Consider the following 25,755-nt stretch of genomic DNA (forward strand, 5'->3'; position numbering starts at 1 on the left):
TGGACGTTTTATTTAGTTTACTGAAACAGCACAAAATGTATTATATACTATAACGTTAATGCAGCTAAAAACAAACAGCCACAATATTTTATTTATTATATTGAAAATTGCCGTTGCTTAAATTTAAGTAGGCTACTGTGCAAATTGAAGTTAAATATATGTAGATTATTTGGCCACAGCTGTGCCTTATATAGTCATTGCAGTGCAAGAACCATTACCATGCCTCTACCATTTCAGTATCACTGATGTGTTAAAAATGGTTTAGCTTATATCTAACCTAACTTATATCTGCCAGCAGAGACCAAACTGACCAGTGATGGGCTACACTATAAAATTAAATATACATCTATAAAATAACAAAATATATCTGTAAGATAGGTATGTGAAAGGGGGTGAGAAAGAAATTGTAGGAGCAAGTGAGGGATATATATGTACAAAAACTGTATATGTTAGGGATGTACAGGATGTGTGAGATAGGTGGTGTGTTTGGCCTGACTCCTGCTGTCAATCAGCAAGAGAGGGTTATTCTTGTGGTGAGAGATAATCTCCTGAAGACTGGCAAAGAGCTAAGAGAAAGACAGACAAATGAAAGGCAGATTAAACAAGTTGTTCATCTTCCATAAAATGTCATTCTAGAATGTCTACCAAAATGCCTAGCTGTTAAAACATCCTGCAATTACATAGACATCAGACAGTTTTTAATCCATTCATTATGGTTGAATTAGATATTGGCTGAAATTTCTCAGCCAATTAATCTCAAATTAGGAAGGAAACAAAAGTACTGGTCAATAAAAGTCAGAGAGAATCAAGTGTGACTCTCCTGGGATGCCTGTACCTCTTCGGTTTTCTTGCCCTCTTTGCCCAGGGCGTAGCTGTGCAAATCCTTCAAGTAGCGCACAGGAATGTTGTAGACTCTCTGATTGAACAGGACGACCAATGTATATGGCTGCCGTATGCTCTGTGCAGTGCTGCATCGAACCATGAAGGAACCGTCCTGCAACAAATGCCATATTTAAACCATAGTTTACATTTAGGACATTTAGCAGACTCTGTTATCCAGAGCAACTTACAAAGTGGTTTGCATCTGTTCACAGAATTCTTTCTAGATAATACCACAAATAGGCTTCAAGATACCTTTGAACCAGACAACTACAAAACTAAAGGAATCAATGTCATTACCTAGCATTTCGTAAAATAGGCTCACTTAAACCTTTTAAAGGAGTTAAACTTTTATCCAAGAAGTGCAAATAACCAGACAGATAGCATTCTGAACTAGTTGCAGAGGACTGATGACCCGTAGAGTTAGACCTGCAAGTAGGGAGTTGCAGTAGTCCTGCTTTGAGATGACTATAGAGACTGCACAAGCACCTGGGTAGCTTCCTGTTCCTTAGTTCACAATACTGTCAAGACACTTTCAAGATGTGTGATACTTCTAATTATCTTTGTAGATATTTATAGATCTTTATAGATTATCTTTGTAGGGACCACAATGCCACAGTGATTAATTTTCTGCTACTATGGGAAGTTTGTTTAGGAAGAATGTGTAATGTTTATCAGAGACAGGGGTATTTAAGTATAGGCATAGAATAATTTCATAAAGGGCATATAGAAAGTTTTCTGACCTTTAACGTTTCTACATTTTAGTATGTTTCGGGGTCAGACTAACATTCAACAAATTTTCTCTCAAATCTACAAACAGTACTCTACATTGGCAAACCAAGACTGTTGGTTTGAATGATTTTGTAAATGTATTAAAGATTTTAATCAAATATTCCATTTTACATGAACCCTTCATTTAGTACTTGTTTAAAGCCCATTTGGCAGTCATGACAATCTCGTGTATTCCTGGGAAGTTTCTTTGACAGTAGCAGAATGCACCAGATATTAAGTACTTCATCAAATCAAGTAATACTTTGGAAATTCAATGTCTTAATGAATTAATACATTAAACTAAATGTTTTTGCTTTGTCAATGTGGAATATTGCATCAAGGCTGATGAAAGTAAAATGAAAGATGAATCTGAAACATACCACAATTTGGAATATGAAATGGTTAGAAAATGTTCTGTAAGTATATAGGTAAATAACTCTACTCATAGAGTAGTACAAGTAGTCAGTGAATATATGATGTGTTTCAATGTGTAAGAGCATGAAACCCCTCTTGGAACTCCATGGAACCTCATGGTATTAAAACAAATGAACAGCTGGTGATAAAAAGCTGGTTACCCTATTAACTTTGAGTAAGGCATCCTCTGCAGCCTTGCGTCCACATATGCCAGCAAACCAGTCTGATTCCTGTAGCCCCATCTCCTGCTAGGATCACAGAATTACACACATAGGTGCTGAAAAATGTGTCTTTCATATGCATAGAAGTTACAACATAGGTTAAGGAACCTGTGATATTTGTTTCAGCATTGCATCACGAAATACAATTTCACTAGCTTACTGCCTTTTAATCTTAAGGGAGAATGAATATAGGTGCAGAGCCAAAGCAAATATTTAATGACAAATACATGCAGGTACTGCATTCCTTGAACTTCAGATTTTTACCTGTCCTTCAGGGGGCATCAGTAACACTATGTGTGTGAGAGAGAGACAATGAGGAAGTGATTTTAGACTGAGACAGGACAATGAATCTATTATTAGACATCCATACATCCATACATCAGCCAAGTGGGGGTTGGAGGATAGAGAGAAGAGTAAACATAATCTCACCAGTGCTGTCTGTTGAAGGGGGAGGAGGGGGGCTAAGAGAAAGAGAGATAGAACAAGAGTACAGTCTGTTAGTCTACACTGTGTGTATATGTCACAGATGTGTTTTAATATGACAAGGACCACTACTAGTAGCAAGGACTTAAGGGTGGGTATTTTAACCCATGAAACCTACTTTAACTGAAACAGCAATTTCCATTTTTAACCAGTTATACGTCATTGCTCACCATGAATTATTTTCACTTAAAAATGTGTTATTACATCCCTTTGACAAATGCACATCTAATGGTCATATATGTTGGTCATATCTCGGCCTTTCAAGTGTAATCGGCTTCTGAGTCAGACCAGCATGCCTCACCCCTGAGATGCTGAACAGACCCTAAAATCACTGTGTTTGGTACAGCAGGAAGTGCATGATCAGCACATGTACATTCGTATTCCAATTTTGATTTACATTGACATACATTACTTGGCACATGAGACATTATTTGACCTTTTTTAGTTTAACTACTGAAAGGTAACTTGAAAACCAAGAATCTACCAAGAATTTTGTGTTTGACACAAAATTCATTTTCTGTGGTGTGTACAAAATTGAGTAACTTGAGTGTAGTTAGAGCTAGTGTTTTGGTGTGTGTTTGTGTATGTGTCTATGTTTTACCTAGGTTTGGGTTCTTTGAGGCTCAGTGGAAGAGGAGGTTTGGTAATTGGTGTTGGTGGAGGAACTTTGCAAGGAAAGGTGTGACTTTTCATTGCTGAGGGTGATGCTAGGGTAAAATATGAAGACACCAAGAATACTACTGCAAACTAAGAATTGAAACTAATACTGTCAATTAGAAAAAAAAACATAAGAACATAAGACAAAAATAGAATGTCAACTGGATTAAATAAAAAAAATACAAAAATGCAAATTATACATATACTATATTGCCAAAAGTGTTCAATCACCCATCCAAATAATCTGATTCAGGTGTTCCAATCACTTCCATGGCCACAAGTGTAGACAATTAAGCACCTAGGCGTGCAGACTGTTTTTACAAACATTTGTGAAAGAATGGATGAATCACTGTTTTTCAGGAGCTGGGCTTGGCCCCTTAGTTCCAGTGAAAGGAACTCTGAATGCTTCAGCATCCAAGGCATTTTGGACAATTCCATGCTCCCAACTTTGTGGGAACAGTTTGGAGCTGGCCCCTTTCTCTTCCAACATGACTGTGCAATAGCGCACAAAGTATGTTAAATAAAGACATGGATGGCAGAGTTTGGTGTGGAGGAACTTGACTGGCCTGCACAGTGTCCTGACCTCAACCTGATGGAACATCTTTGGGATGAATTAGAGCGGAGACTGAGAGCCAGATCTTCTCATCCAACATCAGTATGTGACCTCACAAATGTGCTTCTGGAAGAATGGTCAAAACCCCTAAAAACACACTCCTAAACCTTGTGGACAGCCTTCCCAGAAGAGATGAAGCTGTTCTAGCTGCAAAGGGTGGACCAATGTCATATTGAACTCTATGGATTAGGAATTGGATGTCACTTAAGCTCATACGTCAAGGAAGGTGAGTGAATACATTTGGCAATATAGTGTATATTAATATAGTCCTATATACATATATATATATAAAATGCTAATTCATATAAGTGAAACTAAAAGCAGTTCCATTGGGATGTAAATAAAAAAAGAAAAACCTACAAGAGAAAAAATAAACAGACTGACCTGCCTTCACTGTGTCAGTGGTGACAAAAGAGCTCTGACAAAAGTCACAAAAACCTTTATGTAGACATGCTTGTATACATGCGAATGCATGTGTATGCCTCCATGAGTTTGTGTGTGAACCATACTTACAGATTTGGCTCTAGGTACAGGTGGTTTCATAAAGGTGGTTTTACTGTAAAGTAAAAAGAGAATGTGAATATCACAAAATCCTGTGATATTTAAACCCCGTCCTGTGGATCCTAGGCATTGGCAACAATAAGTCTCACCCCTAAACTTAACGTAAAATAAGCCTCATGTAAATCAATGCATGCAACACTGTGAGGATCAGCAAAACCACCAACTTGTTCACTTACATGGAAAGTGGAAGATCTCTTCCTCCAGTCTTGGATAGAAGAAGCATGCGAGACCCACATACAGGCGGACGTGCTGTGGACAGTAGAACAAATTAAGAAAACCTCTACTTCATGATGGACAGTTACAAGCAGATCAGATGACCCATGAGCATTGCTATATAGATACATTGCTTTATAGATACAATATGATTATATATAGCTGAACTAATGGAATGTCAGTGGCTGCTTATTATGAAACCGGGATTCTGGTGCACTGACTTAAAGCAGATCATATTGTCTTAATTGTTCTAGTCCAGATGGTTCACAAAAAAATATTTTGTCCTAATTATCAGCAATTAACTGCAGCTTCAGAGAAATCTGAAAAGTGAGCTTCCCGTCCAATAGATTGTTAATAATGATGCATATGAAAACACAAGCAAAATAGGACCAAATGCTCAATCTATGTTTGACTGCACAGGACATTTTTTCAACTAATTAATCAGCTGTTTTTAAAAATTGCAGTTTTAGCCATGAAACCTTAAGTGCCATCAGTACAGTTCAATAATTAACTGAATTAAAGTCAAACAGATGAATGGTTACCTGGAGTAGGATCCACATACACATCATGTGGGGGCTCGCCCTCAGTCTACAAGCAGATAACAATACCATGATACTATACCATTACACTCTCACCACTCTCCAATTCTTGTCCATTTACGGTGTTTTCACACTAGAGCTTTTTCCAGGCCCAAGTCTGCTTGCTTCTCGACTTCAGTATTTTTGGTGTGAAATCTATTTTTGAGACTGGGAGTCCTTCTGAAATCGTTGGTATGGGGTTTGATTCTAGTAAACCATTTTGATTCTAGTAAATTCTATTGGGGGGGGGGGCTTCTTCTTTAAAATTTCTGCAATTCACCTCGCCATGATAGATGTCAGTTTCTGGGCAAAATCTTGAGTGATGGCAACCCATACTTGCCTAATCAGTGCTTGGCGTGCCTGGGTTTTTGTTTGTCCACCCTTTGTCCACCCTTCAGTACTAACTGAAGACGTTTGAGAGAGGCTGATTCCAAAATAAAGTGTGTTACAGTAAGACGTAGACGTAATGAAGGCATGGATTTCCGTTTGAAAGTGCTCATGTGAAATGATTCTTTACCTTTGCCAGCTGCCTCAAATGGAAAACCAATGACACCTATCCATCCTCCAAGATCCTTCATCTCACTGTGCATTCAGATACACTCACACACCTGCACTCTGCCATTCCTAAGCAAGCTCTGCACTGGTAGTGACCTGATCTCGTAGCTGCATCCTTTTTAGGAGACGGTCCTGATGCTCGTTTGCCTTCTTTGAGTGCCCAGAAACCTTCTTTACTGTGGTTGAGCCACTGTCTTTGAAGTTCTTGATGATTCAAATGGTTGATTGAGGTGAATCTTACAAGCAGCAATGTCCTTGCCTGTGAAACCCTTTCGATGCAATGCAATGATGACTGCACGTGTTCCTTGGACGTTAACAGACTCTGAGAGTCTCGGAGTGCAGACTCAGGTATTCAGGTATGTGAACACACCCTTACATCTTTGAGATAAACTTGTCAACTTTACACTTCATGAAAACAGTTTGACAACGACTGACATGAGCAAACATCAAAGATTAGTATCAACTGCTGCTCACCTGTCCTTCATTTGGGTCCAAGTAAACATCTGAAAGCAAGTTTTGCAGAGTGCAATTTAACTTTAAATTCAGTGCTGTAAACGTTCAAAATATAATGTGTGTGACTGTGTATGGACAACAATTTACCCAGAAGGGCATTAAAACACAGTGAGCAGTAAGCATGGCCTTGTATGAAATAAATATTTTGGAGACAGTGAAAGAGTAAAAAAAAAAAAAAGAATTACCTTCTTCATGGCTAAAATCTGGTATTACTGGAGGGCTTCTCCTAGGGGCTGTCTTCTTATCAGCTTTATCTTTTGGGGTGTCTTCAGAGAGATATAGATGGAGAGAGAAAGAAAGAGACAGGAAATATGATTTTTAGCTAGTTGGCATGTTACAAGATGCTGGGTACATATACTAAAGTAAAAATGCTATTAAGCTACTTTTAACTTTGGTTACATGTCTGTGGGGTTTTAATGAATACTATGAGAGAATCATAGTGTCATACCTTGTCACTTATCATTTCACTTATTAACTACATCATTTGTTCACATGTATAATGAATCTAGTAAGCAGTAAACTAAAAATATCGAACCATTCAGCAAACAGATGGCAAAACAGATAAGGAATTTACGTTTCCTGTCATTCGGGTCTATGTAGAACTCCTCTTGGTCAGGTGTTGGCTCAGGTGGTCTCTAAGAAGAAAGCATTAGTCTCTTTCTACCACTCAGTCATTTTTGGCTTGGATTGTTTATATGAAAAAAAACATAGAATCTACTTTTAAAATTGTATTGTTTTTATTACCAATTACCTTTATAGGTGTGATTTTGGCTGGCCGTGGAGGGGGTGCTGCCTGTCTTTGGGCTATAACAGGATGTGGAGGTCTTTCAGGGTAGCCTGCACATGGATACAGCCCCAGACAATACAAAACAAACTCATTCACCAACAAAATATTTCAGAATTTTGGATATCTTCTGAAATCAGAATGAAAGGAATGAAAGACAATTTGGAAGGGGGATGTACCAAGGTAAACGTTCTCCTCTACAGGCTGGCGTTGGACTTTGATAGTAGGGCGCTCACAGGGTGGAGCTTCATATGTGGCACCATTTTCCTCATCCTATACAATCATATTCACATACACACATACAGACTGGCTATAATAATGCTTGCCTCATACTACCAGCTGCAGATAATTGTAACTTGCACTACTGTTTCAGATCTTTAGTATCTTTATGTCTTAATTCACAAACAAAATTAGTTTTAAATTATTATTATTATAATAGTGGTTTTTATTTCCTTGTGAACATGAGTTTGCTTACACTGTTGACCTCTGCCATTTTGAGACATTTTAGTATTTTAGACTGATAGTCACCAAGGAAGCTATAAAATATGGGTGATACAGAAACTAAAACCAGTGCAACATTGCAGACACTTTAGGAACTTGCTGTAAATCATGTTGGTTACTTATGAGTATTGGGAGGAACTGAGAGGTGACAGTACTGAATGGTTATGTTAGACAGGAAGTGACACTGTTACACACACCTATTGTGCACTCTGGCTGGGTCAAAAATCTAATTATACCCCACTGTTAAGTCCAGCTTTGGTGTAATCAGCTAAACAATTGTTTGAGAAAAGAACAATTTTTGTTTGCCGTTTGACAGGTGCTCTTTTTCATAGTGACATGTCTGTCAGTATAATGATACATGTGCTTCCTTGGAAAAATAAGTAAAAATGTCCTGTACAATTCACCTAATTCTGGATCTGTTAAAAAGATTATTTGAAAATGACATGGTTATGAATTATGGTTATGGTTATGAATGAATAAAAACTGCTTGGATCTCATTTCTATTCATGATTTCCAGCATTAGCTGGATGAAGCAATCCTTAAAATTTCAATCCTATTACATGACATCCTTGAGAAAAAGAAGAATGACATTGTCATCTCATATTACGCGTGTACTGTAACTAGTGTAACAAACAAACATTTTTAATTGACAACATACTGAAACAATCAGTGAACACAAAATTCCTTTTCTGAGGCAACCACAACACTTACAAATTCATCCTCTGACCAATCATTTCCTGTATTGGTATCTAAAACAAAAGCAAACAAAGTAAGACAAACACTACAGTAACACAGACAGCCACGCACACACGTGCACACACAGACACACACACACACTTCACTGCTGTATTAAAATAATATTTTAATCAGGTGGTTCATAATGGACTTTTCATATGAGGATATTAATTCAGCCTTCACTCCAGTGACGCCATAATGAGAGATGTTGTATATACATTGGACATTTGCTTACGAAAAAAGGGATTTGTATTCTTGAAAACCCAGCCCATGTGTTTTAATTTTCCAAATATTAATTTCAAACTGCAGTACCAAAAACCTAGTTATTCATAAATCCTTTTCAGGAAGAAAGAAAGAAAAAAAAAATTTAAGAAAAAGCTGACAAGTAAGTCAATAATTAATTTTAAAAAGTTAATCATCAGTAAAAAGTTAAACGTTGTAACTCATTCAGTGTGGGGTTTTTGGAGGGATTTGGGTGGAAGGAACTGGCACTTTCATTACAGGAAAACCTTTTACCTCTGATTCCGGAATCAACAATATTGTTTGGAAATGTAATCATCATTTTCTTTAAATGTGTAAAGATTCTTAATCTGTTGGGATCGTCTTTACTATGAATAACACAAGCTGTTGATTAAATTAGGCAGTGCTCATTTGAATGTACCTTGGGGTCTCTTGGGTAGGGCAGGAGGACCAGCATGTCTGTAAAACAGGAAAAGTGTAACAATAAGAATATTCTGACTCTGAGGCAGTATAACCCACACTGAAATGATGTCTGAGCAGGTGCAATGAGTTCATACTTACAGGTTTTTCAGCTTCTCAAGGAAACTCTGAAAAAGATGTGAAGTTTATACATGAACAAATGTTTATACATGAACACATACAAGAATGGCCACTTAGGCATATACGTGAGTCATTCTGATCAGGCATGCCTGTTTCTTAGGCCTATCACAAGACCTAGAGAAATGCTGCACTTTGCCCTCACAAATGTATTGATACAAAACAGCTATATAGGAAGCAAAGGAAAAGGCATTTTTATTTAATCTGTGAATGGTGCTCTTCATAAAGTGCTACTTCCTGGTGTAAAGAGTCAGGGATTATGCAAAAGAGAATGGAGCAGGAAGCGTAAAACAGATGAACTGTGAACTGAAGCACCTGCCTTTGCATTATTATTAATTACTTCATACAGGTGAACTCGGACTTCATATTGCATGTATCATCAGTATTTTCCCCAAAATCAAAAGACTTCATGCATACAATGCAGCTGAAGCTTGTGAATTCATATTGTTGCACAATGGCCATTCATACAGCCTTTGGCAAACCACGTTAACCCAATAAATGTCTTACTGCTTTGCGTACCAAATAGTAAAACAAACGTCTACAGTTTAAAGTCTGAGATAAATCAGCCTTTTTAACTCAAAAAATGTTCTGCTATTTGCGGAACACATAATGGTGTATGCCTCAAAACGTCACTGAGACGCATCTCAAACGTACGTAAAGCAGAAATGAGAATCATGAGCACTGGACATGCTAACATAAAAAAACCTCCACGTAGCCCCGATGAAGGCCATCACATTCTAAAGGAAAGGGAAGTGTGCACACTTTCCTGCTTTATCAGATCAGGTGAGAGCAATACGTTGATCACAAAAGAAAAACAAAAATGTGATTGTGTATGCATGGTAAATATTGCGAAATAAATATTGTACATTTGTTTGTGGTAATGTTCGTTTTCTGTGTAACAAATGATAATATTGCCACTGTAATATTAATAACTCTCAAAACACTATCGGACAAATCGCATTAATAGAATATCTAATGCTAACTAAAACGTAAAGACACAAATGGGGTTTGTTGTTGGGAGCGTTACAGAATTTTTCTAAAATGCCTCAAAATATGATACACAAGTATTACGTAAATAAGCTTAATTCATAACCATAAGAGGGTTAACATTTTTTACAAACAACCCACAAATGTAAACCGGCGATATCGTTAATCCTTAACTTGATTTCACATGTCCGGTCTTCTATAATTGCATATTAATATAAAGAATACACAGATATAAATAATTGTACATTACCATGGTCATTACGCTTTCCTTCTGCAGTTCATTAGAAGTATGTGGCGTGTGTCTCGGACGTAACTGCACACACTCTTGATGGTAACTGTCCGGTCGCTGTTTCACATGGGTAAGTATTTGCATACTGACTAGATGAAGCGCCATTTGCGTGACACGCACTGGTCTTGAAACGAACAAAAGTAACTGGGGGTCAGCAGCTTTCTGTTTCAACGTTGTTATATATTATGTAGCGCCGCTGAGCACAAGACCACCGACTTGTTTTCAGAAATTTTCAGTTGGTAACTCGAGTCAACGCAATAACCTGTCGAAGTTTAATATATATTTTAATAATATATAATATAAAGGTTGTATAATTAAATAGATTTAGGATATCCTTAATTTACATTAACATTTACATTCCCCATTTGATGGGAAATATATTTAAAGTATGGTTATTATGTAATTTCATTTTTTAGAACAATATTTTATTGAAATTTTCTAAATATAGCCTAAATAAATCACCAACGCATGTATACAAATGTAGGCCTATATTATTACTATGCAAAGCTGACACGAAAGAAAACAAACGACAGCAAAGTAATAAAACCTAGACATATTTAATTATTGATTATTTTAATTGCCGGAATAAATAAATTGCGGTAGTTAATCTCTGTCGCCTGCAGGTGGGAGCAGATGCACATTGATAGACGTTCATCCATTTTAAAACGCCTATATGTGGCAAATCATCCATTATTATTGGAGTATAGCGGGTTTTAAACCTTAGGTACAGAGTTAGGGTAATATTTATTTTGTATAAAGTTAAAATAGTTTGGACAGGGGTTTTTATTTATTTATTTATTTATTTATTTTTTACAGTACAACAGCTTACCACAAACCCATTACTTCCTAACTACACCAAGTCGGGGTGCAGTGAGGGTGGGGCTTGCGGTGCTCTTTTTGAAAGTCTTATCCATAAAACATGAGACAATTAAAACAAATGCAGCATAAACGGCTGAGAAAACTTTAGATTTGCAGACTGACGCTGTATTCCTTTCTCCTTTAACGTGAATATATATCAGATTCATTCAGATAAGTTATAGTAATTGAAAAGTTTGAATTCACAATTTCACAATCACCTTTATAATAAGAGCTTTTAAGTTTATCTTGGATGTGTTAGTATTATTGTACTGCTAATGTGACGGTGGGGTCGCGGCGAAGAACGAGACACACAATCCTTCACAGATACGTCACTTTACTTAATCACAGTTATTGCGCAATAGCGCACGAAGAACAGCGATACACACACACACAGCAACGTGTAGACTTTAGACATTGACGAGCACAGGACACTGCGCGAGCGCACATTAAATAGACAAACCACAGTAGCCCCACGTGATCACGAGACGATTCACAGGTGAGACTTATTAATCACACAACAAAACCCTACCCACGTATATACACTGACGCAGACAAAGCACGTGGACTACGTTGACACACGCCCAAAAGGGAGGGGCCGGGGTCCTCAACGTGACAGACGCCCCCTCCAAGGGCACTACCCGTCCCGGGGTGCCAACAGGACCGAGTGCCCCGAACCCACGACGATGGGCGGATCCGACGCGCTCAGTCCTGCGTCTGGGAGGTGACCGCCCTTGGGGAAGCGTCCGCCACGGACCGCCTAGAACACCCTCCCTGGGAAGACGGGGGAAAAGACGGAAGACACATTAAACGGAACAGACACGAATACACACACAGGCACACTGACATACATCGGAATAAACGGGAAAAGGGGGTTTGGTACACAAACGGGCAGACATACGAACACTGGCACACTCACACATGAGACAGGCGCCAGGCTGCGCGCCAGGAGGAGAGCGACTAGGGGAGAGAGATCGGGTGCTGCAGGCGCTGCGGGTACTTGTCCTGCTCCAGCCTTTGCTGCATGGTCTCCGCCTGGTACAGCGCGGCTGGCTTGTGCGCCTGGTACAGCGCGCCTGGTACAGCGCGATTGGCGTTCGCGCCAGGTGCTCCGCGGCGGGCTTGTGCGCCTGATGCAGCGCGGCTGGCTTGTGCGCCTGATGCAGCGCGGCTGGCTTGTGCGCCTGATGCAGCGCGGCTGGCTTGTACGCCTGATGCAGCCCGGCTGGCTTGTGCGCCTGATGCAGCGCGGCTGGCTTGCGCGCCTGATGCAGCGCGGCTGGCTTGCGCGCCTGATGCAGCGCGGCTGGCTTGCGCGCCTGATGCAGCGCGGCTGGCTTGCGCGCCTGGTACAGCGCGGCTGGCAGACGCCCCGTGCGGGCCGTTTGGTGTTTCCCCGTCGATGTCCATGTCCTCCGTCCCCCGGCTCCACTCCATGGACTGCTCCGGGCTGCCACCCCGGGAGTAGTCCATCGCGCTCTCGCCGGAGCGATCGGAGTGTGGACGACGCTCCGCACTCCCTTTCACGGTCCTAACCGACCTCACCGAGGCAGGCGGACTGTCCTCCTCTTCCTCCGTATAGGAGTCCCCCTCCGTCTCACCGTAGTCGGCGGTAGGCGTGGAGCACCCCAATGGAGGGTAGTCCTCTTGCTCCTCCTCCTCGGTAGGAGCGGAACCCACGGGCGGAGGGAGGTAGTCGTCGTCCTCCGACTCCTCCTCCTCCTCTTCACCGTAGTCCTCGGTAGCGGCCTCGCTCTCTGAAGGAGGGTAGTCCTCTCCCTCCCCGCCGTAGTCTACGGTGGATGCGTCACATAAAGACGGAGGGTAGGCTTCCTCCTCCTCTCCACCGTAGTCCTCGGTAGCGGACTCGCTCTCTGAAGGAGGGTAGTCCTCTCCCTCCCCACCGTAGTCTACGGTGGATGCGTCACATAAAGACGGAGGGTAGGCTTCCTCCTCTTCTCCACCGTAGTCTACAGTGGAGGCGTCGCACACCGAGGGAGCGGGTTCTTCGCCCTCATCTTCCTCTTCGTCCTGCTCCTCTTCCGTGGAGTCCCCTGCCCCGAACTCGTTCTCCGGGGAGGTATCGACAGCTCCGAAAACCCCGGAGTCCACCTTCGGCGACGAGGGAGCGCGGGACGGAGGGGAGTGTCGCTCCCTCCAAAGCCTCACCGCGCCCTGGCGGAAGAACTCCGCCAGCTCGGGGTCCCTCTCCACTAGCCCCTGGGCTGTGGACAGCTGGAGGGCGCACACTGGGTCGGTCTCCAACTCCTCGACCGTCGGCATAGCCTCGTGTCGCGGAGAGGGGTTCTCCTCAGGCTCCTCCTCTGGTGTCCTCCCCTCTCCATAGAGTTCGGCGAAGCCCACCCGTATGGGCGAGGGCTCCCGGGAAGACGAGGGGTGTCGCTCCTGCCACACCTTTACCGCCGTCTGGCAGTATTCCTCCGCCAGCCAGGGAATGGCGGTCTCCCGAGCTGCGCACAGCATATAGGAGCACTCCGGGTCCTGTTGGAGCTGCTCCATAGTCGGCGTGGCTGGACTGCGTGGAGGGGAGGAAGAGGTACGGTGACGCCGCTTGCTGGGGCGCTGTGCCTTCTTTGGCCGGGTTGCGTATCCTGGCATTTCTGTGTCTCTTGCGGCTCGTCAACCTGTGACGGTGGGGTCGCGGCGAAGAACGAGACACACAATCCTTCACAGATACGTCACTTTACTTAATCACAGTTATTGCGCAATAGCGCACGAAGAACAGTGATACACACACACACAGCAACGTGTAGACTTTAGACATTGACGAGCACAGGACACTGCGCGAGCGCACATTAAATAGACAAACCACAGTAGCCCCACGTGATCACGAGACGATTCACAGGTGAGACTTATTAATCACACAACAAAACCCTACCCACGTATATACACTGACGCAGACAAAGCACGTGGACTACGTTGACACACGCCCAAAAGGGAGGGGCCGGGGTCCTCAACGTGACAGCTAATAAGATGAAAACTATATATTTTCTTAACAAAGATATGACTATATGGATTGTTTGTTCATATGGGCCATTATACTGGTTCTCTGGTTAACTGAGCCATAGATAACAAGACGCCTGACCCTTGATTTTCCTAAGATGACATACTGAGTGGGTAGAACATGAGGGGTGGATTCAACAAAATATTCAACTCGTATTCCAATCTAATTTATTATTTTTCTATTATTATTAGTAAAGCTACTTATCACATCATGCGCTGTACAAACACCTCACTGTCACGTATGGCTACGCCCCCTCTCCTAGCTGTCACTCTGGGTTCCCTTGTGTCTGTGTTCCGTGCCTGTTCATCCTGCCCTGCTCGTTTGTTTTGATAATTCCCTATTGTCTGCCACGCCCCTGTCGTCATTGTTAGCACCTGGTCCTAGTTTAGTTCAGTGTATATTAGCCCCTGAGTCTCCCATGTCCTTTGTCGGTTGTTTTGGATGTTTGGCTGTTTCGTTCTCTCGTGATTCATGTGCCCTGTTCCTGGTGTTTTACTCTGTTGATTCATGCTCTGTTCTGTGTTATCCTGCCTGGTTTTGTTTCGTGTCTGTCTTGATCATGCCCCTGTACTTGTCTCACTTGGCTGGCTCTCCGGTTATGACTCCTGCCTGTGACTTCGACGACGATTATGGAATGCCCTGTAATAAATCTTGCTCTTCTCAGCGTTTGTGTCCGCCTCCATGCTCTGCGCCACGCAGATCGTTACATAACAACCGACCATACAAGGACACAGCGAGAGAGCGAGACTCTGGTAAGTTCAATCGCTGTAATGACATGTTGGCTGGTTTAATTCGGTTCGACTCTCCGGTATTACAGCGTGAACGAACCAGAGACAGGAATTCCACTTGCGCTGTGGGTACAGGGGAGTCTCGTCGCTGTAAAAACAAGGCGAAATCACTTTCGGTTTCTAGCTTTAGCGACAAGCTCCCTGATAAGCGCTATGTGTCTGCCCGACTTGATACACGCTATAAGGAGGAGCAACCTGTAGCGCGAGACTCGGGCAGACGGAATGAATGTGCAGACAAGCGTTGGCTTGGCTCTCGGTTGGCTTTCAAAAGCCATTGTGAGCTCCCGATACCTCAGACGAGGCGGAGTCACAATGAAAGCCACCGAGAAGCAGTTGTGTCTGTATGTTCTTCCAGGCGCAGACCAGACCGGGGAAGGAGGAAGACCACACCTCCGACTCAGAGCCCCGTCGCCACAGCGCATGAAGAAGTCGCCTTCCATGAGGAGCACCTCCCTCCTCTGATCCTGCCAGCTTCTCCCCTTAAGACGCCAAAGAATTTTTTGGGGGGGAGTAGTGGACACTCACGGCAAGAGTGGCCGGCTCCACCCCCCGGTGACGTCAGCATGGCGGTCCCGCCCCCCGGTGACGTCAGCCCGGCGGTCCCGCCCCCCGGTGACGTCAGCCCGGCGGTCCCGCCCCCCGGTGACGTCAGCCCGGCGGTCCCGCCCCCCGGTGACGTCAGCCCAGCGGTCCCGCCCCCCGAGGACCTCAGCCCGGTGGTTCCGCCCCCCGAGGACCTCAGCCCGGTGGTTCCGCCCCCCGAGGACGTCTCGTCCACGCCGGTTCCTGTACCCGCGACCCGGAGGAGGTTGTCCACGCCGGTTCCTGTACCCGTGACCCGGAGGAGGTTGTCCACGCCGGTTCCTGTTCCCGCTGCCTGTCTGTCGGTTCCTGTCCCTGCGACCCAGGAGGGGTCGTCCATGCCGGCCCCCGTTCCCGCTGCCCGCCAGCGGACGCTGCCTGTTCCCGCTGCCCGCCAGCGGACGCTGCTTGTTCCCGCTGCCCGCCTGCCGGCTCCTGTTCCCGCTGCCCGCCTGCCGGCTCCTGTTCCCGCTGCCCACCTGCCGGCTCCTGTTCCCGCTGCCCGCCTGCCAGCCAGGCCTGTCCCCCAAGAGACTGTGCTGCCCACGTGTGGGCTTGGACTCAATGTGTTGCCTGTTCCGCCCTGTGTTCCTGCCTCTACGCCCATGTTCCCCTTGCTCCCGTGTCCTGTGCCTGGTTTTGTTTTGGTTCCTGTCCCCGTGGTTGTGTCTGTTCGTGTCCATGTTCCTGTTCCTGTGTCTGTTTCCCATGGTGTCATCTCTGTCCCTGTCCCCATGTCTGTTCCCCAAGTCATGACCCACTTCGTTCCTGTCCCAGTCTCCGTCGTCCAAGCCGTGTTTGCCTCAGTGTACGCCTCTGCCCTGTCCCCTGGCCCCACTCCCATGTCTGTCCCCGGTCCTGTCCTGTCTGGCCCTGCTCCTGTGCCTCGCCCTGGCCCTGTGCAGTCTCCCTGTGTCCCGTGTCGTGCCGTGTCCCAGTCCAGCTCTTGGCCAGTCTCCATGTCTCCTGTCCTTGTCCCTGCCATGCCCCAGGTCCCACGTCCTGTCCCTCTGGTCTGTCCTGTGTCTGCTGTCCCTGTCCCTCGCCATGTACCGTGGTTCCCTGTCTTGTCCTAGTCTGGTTCTCTGTCCTGTCTGCCCTTGCGTGCCCCGGAGTGGCACGCTTTGAGGGGGGGTACTGTCACGTATGGCTACGCCCCCTCTCCTAGCTGTCACTCTGGGTTCCCTTGTGTCTGTGTTCCGTGCCTGTTCATCCTGCCCTGCTCGTTTGTTTTGATAATTCCCTATTGTCTGCCACGCCCCTGTCGTCATTGTTAGCACCTGGTCCTAGTTTAGTTCAGTGTATATTAGCCCCTGAGTCTCCCATGTCCTTTGTCGGTTGTTTTGGATGTTTGGCTGTTTCGTTCTCTCGTGATTCATGTGCCCTGTTCCTGGTGTTTTACTCTGTTGATTCATGCTCTGTTCTGTGTTATCCTGCCTGGTTTTGTTTCGTGTCTGTCTTGATCATGCCCCTGTACTTGTCTCACTTGGCTGGCTCTCCGGTTATGACTCCTGCCTGTGACTTCGACGACGATTATGGAATGCCCTGTAATAAATCTCGCTCTTCTCAGCGTTTGTGTCCGCCTCCATGCTCTGCGCCACGCAGATCGTTACACTCACTCTCTACATTTCTTATTGAAAACTGTCATGGATTTAGATTAGTCTGCTGGCTTACAAGCTAAAACTGTGCTTTAGAAACAAGCCTTCTGTCACGGTGAGGCGGCCCCCTACCGGTCGCCTCCGTCCACAGCGGCTGTTGTTGTTGTTTTGAACATGTGATGTGTTGAAATCTTGATCCCACAATTCTTAATAATTATCGACCTATATCTAACCTTTCCTTTCTTAGCAAAATAATTGAAAAAGTAGTGTCAATCCAGTTGAATGACTATGTCAAAGTAAATCAAATAAATTACACTTTTCAATCTGGTTTCAGAGCTCTCCACAGCACTGAAATACTTCTTGATCGACTACAGAGGTGGGTAGGCCTTAGTGGCTTAGACTTAGACTGGTTTAGATCATACCTAACTGGGCGTGATTACTATGTAGCATTAGGTACCTCTTCCTCCACACGTCAAAAAATAACTTGTGGCGTCCCCCAAGGATCAATTCTTGGGCCGTTACTATTCAACCTATATATGCTTCCGTTACCACACATCATTAAAAAACATGGTATTAGTTATCATCAATATGCAGATGACACTCAACTGTATATCTCGCTAGAACCTAAAGCCCTAAAATCAATTTGCTCACTGTTTGACTGCATAGATGATATACAGACATGGATGTCTGACAATTTTCTACAGTTAAATAAACAGAAGTCAGAGGTTCTTGTTCTTGGCAGTGATTCACAGAGGAATGATGTCCAGACTTATTTAAATCATATGAATCTGAATGCCAGACAATGTGTTAAGAACCTGGGCGTCACCTTTGATAATGAGCTCAACTTCAAATCACACATCATGACTACATGCAAGACAGCTTACTTTCACCTTCGAAACATCACTAAGGTACGAGATATGCTCTCTCCTGCTGACAGTGAAAAACTTGTCCATGCATTTATCACATCAAGGCTAGATTATTGTAATGCTGTTCTATCTGCTCTTCCAAAGAGCTCTATTTCGCACCTACAGCGAGTTCAGAACGCGGCTGCAAGGGTTCTGACCCGCAGGAGAAAGAGAGATCATATTACACCTGCACTCCACTCACTGCACTGGTTACCTGTCAGCTTTAGAATAGATTTTAAGGTTCTAGTGATGGTTTTTAAATGTCTTCATGGTCTTGCCCCTCTTACCTCAGTAATGATGATCTAAATGATGGTTAGATATGTTCCAGTCAGGTCTCTCAGGTCTTCAAACAGTAATCTACTGGTGATTCCTAAAAGCCGACTAAAGATTGGCGAGGGTGCTTTTAGCCACTATGGCCCAAAGCTCTGGAATTCTCTTCCTGAAGAGCTCAGAGGCATTTCATCCCTGCATAGTTTTAAGAACAGTCTCAAAACATTCCTGTTTAGATCCGTTTTTAGTTAAGAAATTCTCAATCTTATTTACTTTATTACATTATGTTGTCTATTATTTTCTAAATCCAATTATCTTAATAGTTTTATCTTATTTACTTTACTTCTTATTATCTTATTTACTTTACCTTTTTTACTTTTTATGTTATTTTAATATTTTTATCTTTAATTTCTTTTAACATTTTCCTTTTGTCTTTTTGTCTTATCTCCTTTTAATGTTTATTTTATTTATATTGTAAAGCACTTTGAGTTGCATGTATGTATGAAAGGTGCTATACAAATAAAGATTATTATTATTATTATTATTATTGTGACATTGTGTGCGTCCCTCAGGTGGGCGGAGCCCGTGATCCGTCTCACCTGAGGGTCGTTTGTTTGCCTATATATGTCTTGTCTTTGTACCAGTTGACCGCTTTCTATTAAACCATCCTTTTTCCCTGAGACTTGGTGTGATCGCTTCCTTTTTAGTTGCTCACCCCGCCCGTCACACCTTCAGCCAGTTACTGAAAGAAACAAGACATGTCGCTTAACAATCCAAGTAAGCAAACTACTTATAAATAAAAACTTGTAATTAAAATAAAGTCTCACTTTACTGACAGTATGGCATGAAAGATCAAAACCTAGTTTGGTCATTTTCAAAAGTTTGTCCTGAAATTGCAGAATAGGCATAAGTAGGACTTCTTTGTAACAAAGGGTGTACCAACCAGTACACACCGCGTAAAATAAAGGGAGAAATAGACCCAAGTGCCGACAAACCCAAATAGAGACGGCAAAAAAAAAAGTGAATGTGTGCACGTACACACACACACACACACACACACACACACACAGCAGTCAAACAGAACACAAAGTACACGGAAAACTCGACGCGCAAAATAAAACTCCGTGAGAATCCGGGAGAAAAGATAACTGAAAACAACGTGGAAAGCTCGACACGTAAAAAGGCAATACTCAACCGTAGAAACATGGTAGAAAAATAACAAAGGAAACTGAAATAACACGGAAGAAACTCAACGCATAAAAACTAAACTAAGGATGCCAGGGGAAGTAAATGGCAGCAGGCAGATGCCAATAACCAAAAAACCCTTCGCAAAATAAACGTGAAACAGATAGGAAGAGAAATAGCTGGATGAAAACTTGAGATAGGACAGGAGCAGGCGCAGGAGATAGATACTCTAAGTCATAGAATAGGTAAATAGAGAAGAGAGAGAGAGAGAAAGCATAAGGTGGTGAGAGACCTTTCGCATGGGAACGCAACGTAATGACAAGAGAAAGCAGAGAGAGGGTTGACAATGTGAAGGAGAGCCAAAACGATTCATCAGTGATCACTGCTGATTACACTTATTCTAGGACTGACTCGGGTGCCTCTAGTGGTTGTTGGAGGAACGGCATCCGAGCCAGCCCTGACGTCCTTAAATATTAGAAACGGTAAACCATTCTACTCATAGACGTCTATACACAGAATCCAGTGGAAAATATTAGTTATGGTCAGAGCACTTAGCACTCAAAACTGTCAGTGAGGTTGTGGTGGAAAACATAGTGTTTAAGGTATGGATTAAACGATAAATCTGATAACCCTCCTTTACCTTACCTTATGTCTCTACCCTTAGTTATGCCATCCTCTCCAAATTGTGTATGTAGTCACTGTATATATCCTCCTTTCATGTCATGCCATATTTGCACTGCTAAATAGCAATACTGCTGCTACTGTTTACTGTCCTACTACTGTACTGCACATTCCTCTTCCTGTGTACATATCTATTGTATATGTCTCCTTATTTATTCACTACCTGCTCATGTACAGATTGCACGTTTTGCTCATTTGCACTTCTGGTTAGATGCTATATTGCATTTCGTTATGCAGTACCTGTACTAGGGTAAATTGAATCTAATCTAATCTATTCTAATCTAATTACGATTTAACATTAATGCTTATTGCTAAAACCAATGAGAAAAACGTTTCCTTGAATGCACTCTGAAAAGCAAAAATGTGATTTAATGCTTCATTTAAAACCAAAGAGAAAAATATTTCCTTGTATGCACTCCTTTCCTTGTATGAATGTTGTTTTTCAGGTTGTACCTACACTTTTCAGGCTCTTCACACTTTTCATAACATGATGTAACAAAGTCACTGACACACTTAGATGCTGGATCCTTCAGAAGCTCTTGACTGACATCAAGATGAGTTTTCCCACTGTTCTCACTGGCTTGCTGTTCATCATAATAAGCACCATACCAAACCCAGGTACACCAGGTAAGGCACATGCATATGGTTCTATCTTCTGTACTGAAATTGTCTTGACATCACCTTCACTGAAAGTTCAGCCCTATGAACAAGATTGCTGGAAGTTTCTAGTACATGATTTAACATGTAGGGATGAGAGCATAAACACTCCACATCAGGCAGAAAACAAAAAAATGTTTAACTATGGACAAAGTACATTTTGATAAATTAGTAAACAAACATAAAGCTAACAGGTAGTTATTGAAGTATGTTTGGTTCGATATATATTTAGATTATTTATCCAAATTGCTTTATTTCATACACTCCAAGATTTCAGGTTTGAATTCTCAAAGGGAAAAAAAGAGAAAATGTGCACGCGCCTACATTGTGCACCATGTAGGTTCAGAACAATGTATAGATAATCTAGGAAAGTGGGCAGGTGCCACCCCTGTAACTTTTGGTTAGGATCAGACTAGTTTAAATAGAGATACTTTCTATCTTTGTATACATATATAGCTAGGGACTACAAATATAGACTACGGTCTATATTTTCTCTTTACTTGGGCACCGTCCTGGTTTGCTCTCCAGTGATACCCACTTGGTTTGATTTATTTATGTATTTTTTTTTTCTATAGTTGGGTGGACATTGTGTTTATGGTGGTTGTTGTCGGCTGTAGTGTTAATTACTGTTAGTAATAAGCCCTGTACATGCACCTATTGATATTTGGAATACCAGGAATACCTTGGCTATTTGGAAGATGTGGTACAGATCACCTTTGGGCGAACCAAGAGCCACAGGCATAATCAAAGTAAATTAATTCAAACTGGAATCTGCATGTGCATGAGAGCAGAATGATTTGGGATGCAGTTAAATGTGCTCTGGAGTTGCGTTGGAGATCACCTTAGATGGCACCTATCACTATCACTCCTTGGCATCGTGGTTCCACCAGCAACACCCTCATGTATTGTGTTTTGATTTTCATTTCCGCATTTTATTCTTCCACATGCTTCTGTTTTGGCTTGTGTTCATACCCCACGCTTCAGTGTCCGCCTTGTGTAATCATTTGCACCTGTGACTAGTTTATGTCCTGTTAGTCATAACACAGGGAGAAAATAGACCAAAATACCAGTCGACCACCAGGGCTAAATAAAACACCAAAGACTCCTAGAAACTGTAAACCAGATAATACTTGCGAATAACAATTGAGCTGTATAACAAAGACTAACAAGGAAAGAGAAAACAGGATTTAAATACACAGGTCCTGCAAGGAGACTAAATTATAATAGTTGACAGGGGCATGGCAAATTTGGAAAACCAAAATAAGATCACATGGAAATACAAAACAAAAACATGATTGACAGGTAAATGTGGGGCTATATGTGACAAGGACATGTACAAGCCCCTCTCAGGCCTCAGGGACCGGTGCAGGCCCCTCTTTGACCTCGGGGAAAGGTGTAGCCAAGGGGACATCCTCTGCTGCTGTAGAGACAATCTTTGGGGGCATTGCAGACACTGGGATGGCCTCTGGGGGCCTAACCCAAGAAAACCTACCTTAGATTAGAGTTACTGACATCACTGCCGACATTGTCCCACTTTCCTCTCTGGTCTAGCGTGTTTTATGTTTTGCTCTAGTGTGTTTGTCAGCTGTTTTATGTAAATCCCCACAGCGGGGTTCCCCCTCAAATAAATCTTAACACGAATGTCGAATCAGCCAATCACATGGCAGCAACTCAAGCCAAGACGATCTGCTGCAGTTCAAACTGAGCATCAGAATGGGGAAGAAAGGTGATTTAAGTGACTTTGAATGTGGCATGGTACTTCATGCCAGATGGGCTGGTCTGAGTATTTCAGAAACTGCTGATCTACTGGGATTTTCACCAACTATATCTAGGGTTTACAGAGAATGGTCCAAAAGGTGAAAATATCCAGTGAGTGGCAGTTCTGTGGGGACAAATGCTTTGTTGATGTCAGAGGAGAATGGCCAGATTGGTTTGAGCTAATAGAATGGCAACATTAACTCAAATAACCAGTCATTACAACCGAGGCATGCAGAAGAGCATCTCTGAATGCACAATGCATCGAACCTTGAGGTGGATGGGTTACAGCAGCAGAAGACTAATCTTGACTAATCTCACGACAATGAGTTCAATGTACTCAACAGTCTCCACAATCAGCAGATCTCAGTCCAATAGAGGACGTCAGTCACTGCACCTAGACTGGTATGTATAGAGTGAGTTTTACCTGTTTTAGATTGTGTGATTAGAGGGGGAAGCAGTATGATGTTCAACCGCATCGCCTAGAAGGACACTATAATCCTTGCCCTCTAGCTCAATGTGTGAGTTTGTGTTTATAGTGCAATTGTGTGCAATGGTGTACAATGATAATTTTCAAGCTTGGAAAATAAATAAATTTGATGACGAAATGATTAACAGAGCGAGTTGGAAGCTTTCTTACTTCCTCCATGACACACATCAAAAATCTAGATCAAACACTATATGACAATCAGTAAATAAAGGTAATAAAGTACAAACAGTACAGAAGGGCAAATCAGCTTGTATTTGTGTTACCAAAAAACCCAATAGTCTACTCACCACAGTGTTATAAGAGTAATCGATCACTATATAGTAAAGATGTACAATCTTCGTGGGGAACAGATCGTGTAATTTTTGTCGAGGGGAATTTGGCTGTGTATAGCACATAGTGTGTATATGACACAATGTAAGTTCGTTGTTATTCTGGATGGCAGAGGCTGTAACAATCACATTTGCGTTCATGTGATCACGTCGCTTTGTGTGCTCACATGGGCAGTGACAGTAGGACATGGAAGGGCGTGGGAGTGCAGTTCTGTTATTGGACTTCTGTGTTCGTCACAGACTGTCCATAATGAACACCATGTTCGAGCACAGAGGTGTCCATAAGTGCACATGGCACCAGGACATCTTAGGTTGCAGTTCGATGATTGATTTTGTAATTGTGTCGTAGGACTTGCGACCATGTGTCTTGCACACTCTGTTAAAGAGATGAGCTGAGCTGTCAGCCGATCACCACCTAGTGGTGAAATGGATCGGATGGCGGGCGTGGATGTTGGACAGACCTGGCAGACCCAAACGTATTGTAAATGTTTGCTGCGAACGTCTGGCAGAGGAACCTGTCAGAAAGGTCTTAGAGTCCCACATCTGGCAGAGCTTTGACCGCATCCCAAGGGAGGCCTGAGACACTTAGTAAAAGTGCGCTTTTGTTCCGTGCTTCCATTGCCAATGCGGCAGCCCGGAGCTGTGGCCGCAAGGTTGTCGGTGCCTGTCACGGCGGCAATCTGCGAACCCGGTGGTAGACACCTCGGGTAAGAGAGGCCATCGTGCTGAAGAAAGTTTGTGGGACTCTGGAAGCAGCAGACGGGTACAGGAGGGCCAAGCGGATCATGGCTTTGACTGTCGCAGAGGCAAAAACTCAGGTGTGGGAACAGTTCGGTGAGATCATGGAAAGTGACTTTCGATCAGCTCCAAGAAAATTCTGGCAAACTGTCAGGCAACTCAGGAGGGGAAAGCAGTTCCCGACCAACACTGTATACAGTGGGGATGGGGATCTGCTGACCTCAACTGGGGATGTGAAACTTTATAAGAAAGAGGAGTGGAGGGTGAGCTCCAGCTATCGGTGGATCACACTCCTCAGCCTTCCTGATAAGATCTATGCAGGGGTTCAGGAGAAGAGAGTCCAGTCAATTGTCAAATCTCAGTTACAAGAGGAACAATGTGGGTTCCATCCTGGTCGTGGAACACTTGACCAGCTTTTCACCCTTGCGAGGGTCCTAGCACATCCTTTAGTATTACAGCACTACCCATCTCCACAGAATCTTTATGCCAGGCAGCCATTCAAAGACATGTATATACTCAAATGCCATACTTGAAAAAATTTTTTAATTACACATTAATTTACATGCATCCTATTCTAGCCAATTCCACTGATCTGCCTCCAACCAATCAGACTATGACGGCATCCTCAAATACAGGTGTGTGTGTGTGTTCATTCTGATGTCTTACTATGGATGTTTTTTTGAATAGCTACTAGGAAATGTGGATAAACCTTTGTCTTTGAATATAATGGATTTGTCATAACAATGAGGCTGAGGAAAGAAGTCAGCACAAATTTCTCTTGAAATTACCAATGATTAAAACATATCTAGAAGCACAAATAACCATAGACAGACAAAAATACAATTTAAAGAACAAGGACAAGAAGTGCTATCTGTGATGCTAGTGGTCATTTAAGTACTAAAGAAACAGGTGAGTCTTCAGTCTATATTTGATGGAAGTTAAATATATATGTACTCAGATGTCATATTTGAAAAATGTTTTTAATTACACATTAATTGACATGCATCTTATTCCAGCCATTTCCAATGCTCTGCCTCCAACCAATCATACCATGACAACATCCTCAAAAACAGGTGAGTGTGTGTGTTCGTTCTGATGGCTTACTTTAGATATTTTTAGAATAATAGCAAATGTGGATAAACCTTTTGTCACGGTGACCGCTCCGGACCCCTCCCTGTGGGCGTGTCGCTACGTTGTCTGCCTGTGTAACGCAGCACTCGCTGCGGAGTGAGGAGGCGGACACAAACGCTGAGGAGAGCAAGATTTAATAAAGGGAATACTGAAATCAGGGTCGAATAGAAATGCA

General features: G+C 43.0%; 2 protein-coding genes across 3 annotated transcripts in view; one reads left to right on the forward strand and one right to left on the reverse strand.

Moving 5' to 3' along the window:
* On the reverse strand, positions 1 to 10,744 carry LOC143512747 (uncharacterized). Of its 2 annotated transcripts, none has more exons than XM_077003404.1 (19): positions 10,553 to 10,744; positions 9,280 to 9,305; positions 9,140 to 9,177; positions 8,455 to 8,492; positions 7,422 to 7,515; positions 7,210 to 7,295; positions 7,033 to 7,093; positions 6,644 to 6,724; positions 6,420 to 6,448; positions 5,355 to 5,400; positions 4,776 to 4,848; positions 4,552 to 4,594; positions 4,423 to 4,456; positions 3,370 to 3,475; positions 2,715 to 2,746; positions 2,550 to 2,575; positions 2,226 to 2,309; positions 836 to 994; positions 1 to 566 (listed from the first exon to the last, which is right to left on the reverse strand). In XM_077003404.1, exons 1-19 carry the CDS (start codon positions 10,694 to 10,696, stop codon positions 450 to 452), a joined length of 1,317 nt encoding a protein of 438 aa, XP_076859519.1. In that variant the 5' UTR covers positions 10,697 to 10,744; the 3' UTR covers positions 1 to 449. The 2 variants fall into 2 exon arrangements, with proteins under 2 accessions (XP_076859519.1, XP_076859517.1); XM_077003402.1 differs by having other exon boundaries at positions 2,226 to 2,312; positions 10,553 to 10,740.
* The window catches only part of LOC143512748 (uncharacterized), a 27,331-nt gene continuing 12,059 nt past the window's right edge, over positions 10,484 to 25,755 (forward strand). The window contains exons 1-4 of the mRNA XM_077003405.1: positions 10,484 to 10,661; positions 20,927 to 21,107; positions 25,028 to 25,084; positions 25,466 to 25,522. Coding sequence (XP_076859520.1) covers positions 21,035 to 21,107; positions 25,028 to 25,084; positions 25,466 to 25,522 — 187 coding nt within the window. The 5' untranslated portion in view covers positions 10,484 to 10,661; positions 20,927 to 21,034. The remainder of the gene's footprint in view (positions 10,662 to 20,926; positions 21,108 to 25,027; positions 25,085 to 25,465; positions 25,523 to 25,755) is intronic.

The sequence above is a fragment of the Brachyhypopomus gauderio genome, chromosome 4, assembly GCF_052324685.1.
Source record: "Brachyhypopomus gauderio isolate BG-103 chromosome 4, BGAUD_0.2, whole genome shotgun sequence".
Lineage (NCBI taxonomy): Eukaryota > Metazoa > Chordata > Actinopteri > Gymnotiformes > Hypopomidae > Brachyhypopomus > Brachyhypopomus gauderio.

Coding starts and splice junctions, on each gene's coding strand:
- LOC143512747 (XM_077003402.1), bottom strand. CDS start 10,696: ATGGCGCTTCATCTAGTCAGTATGCAAATACTTACCCATGTGAAACAG. Junction 9,178..9,279: donor CTTGAGAAGCTGAAAAACCT/GTAAGTATGAAC, acceptor CCTGTTTTACAG/ACATGCTGGTCCTCCTGCCC. Junction 4,595..4,775: donor AGAGATCTTCCACTTTCCAT/GTAAGTGAACAA, acceptor TTTACTTTACAG/TAAAACCACCTTTATGAAAC.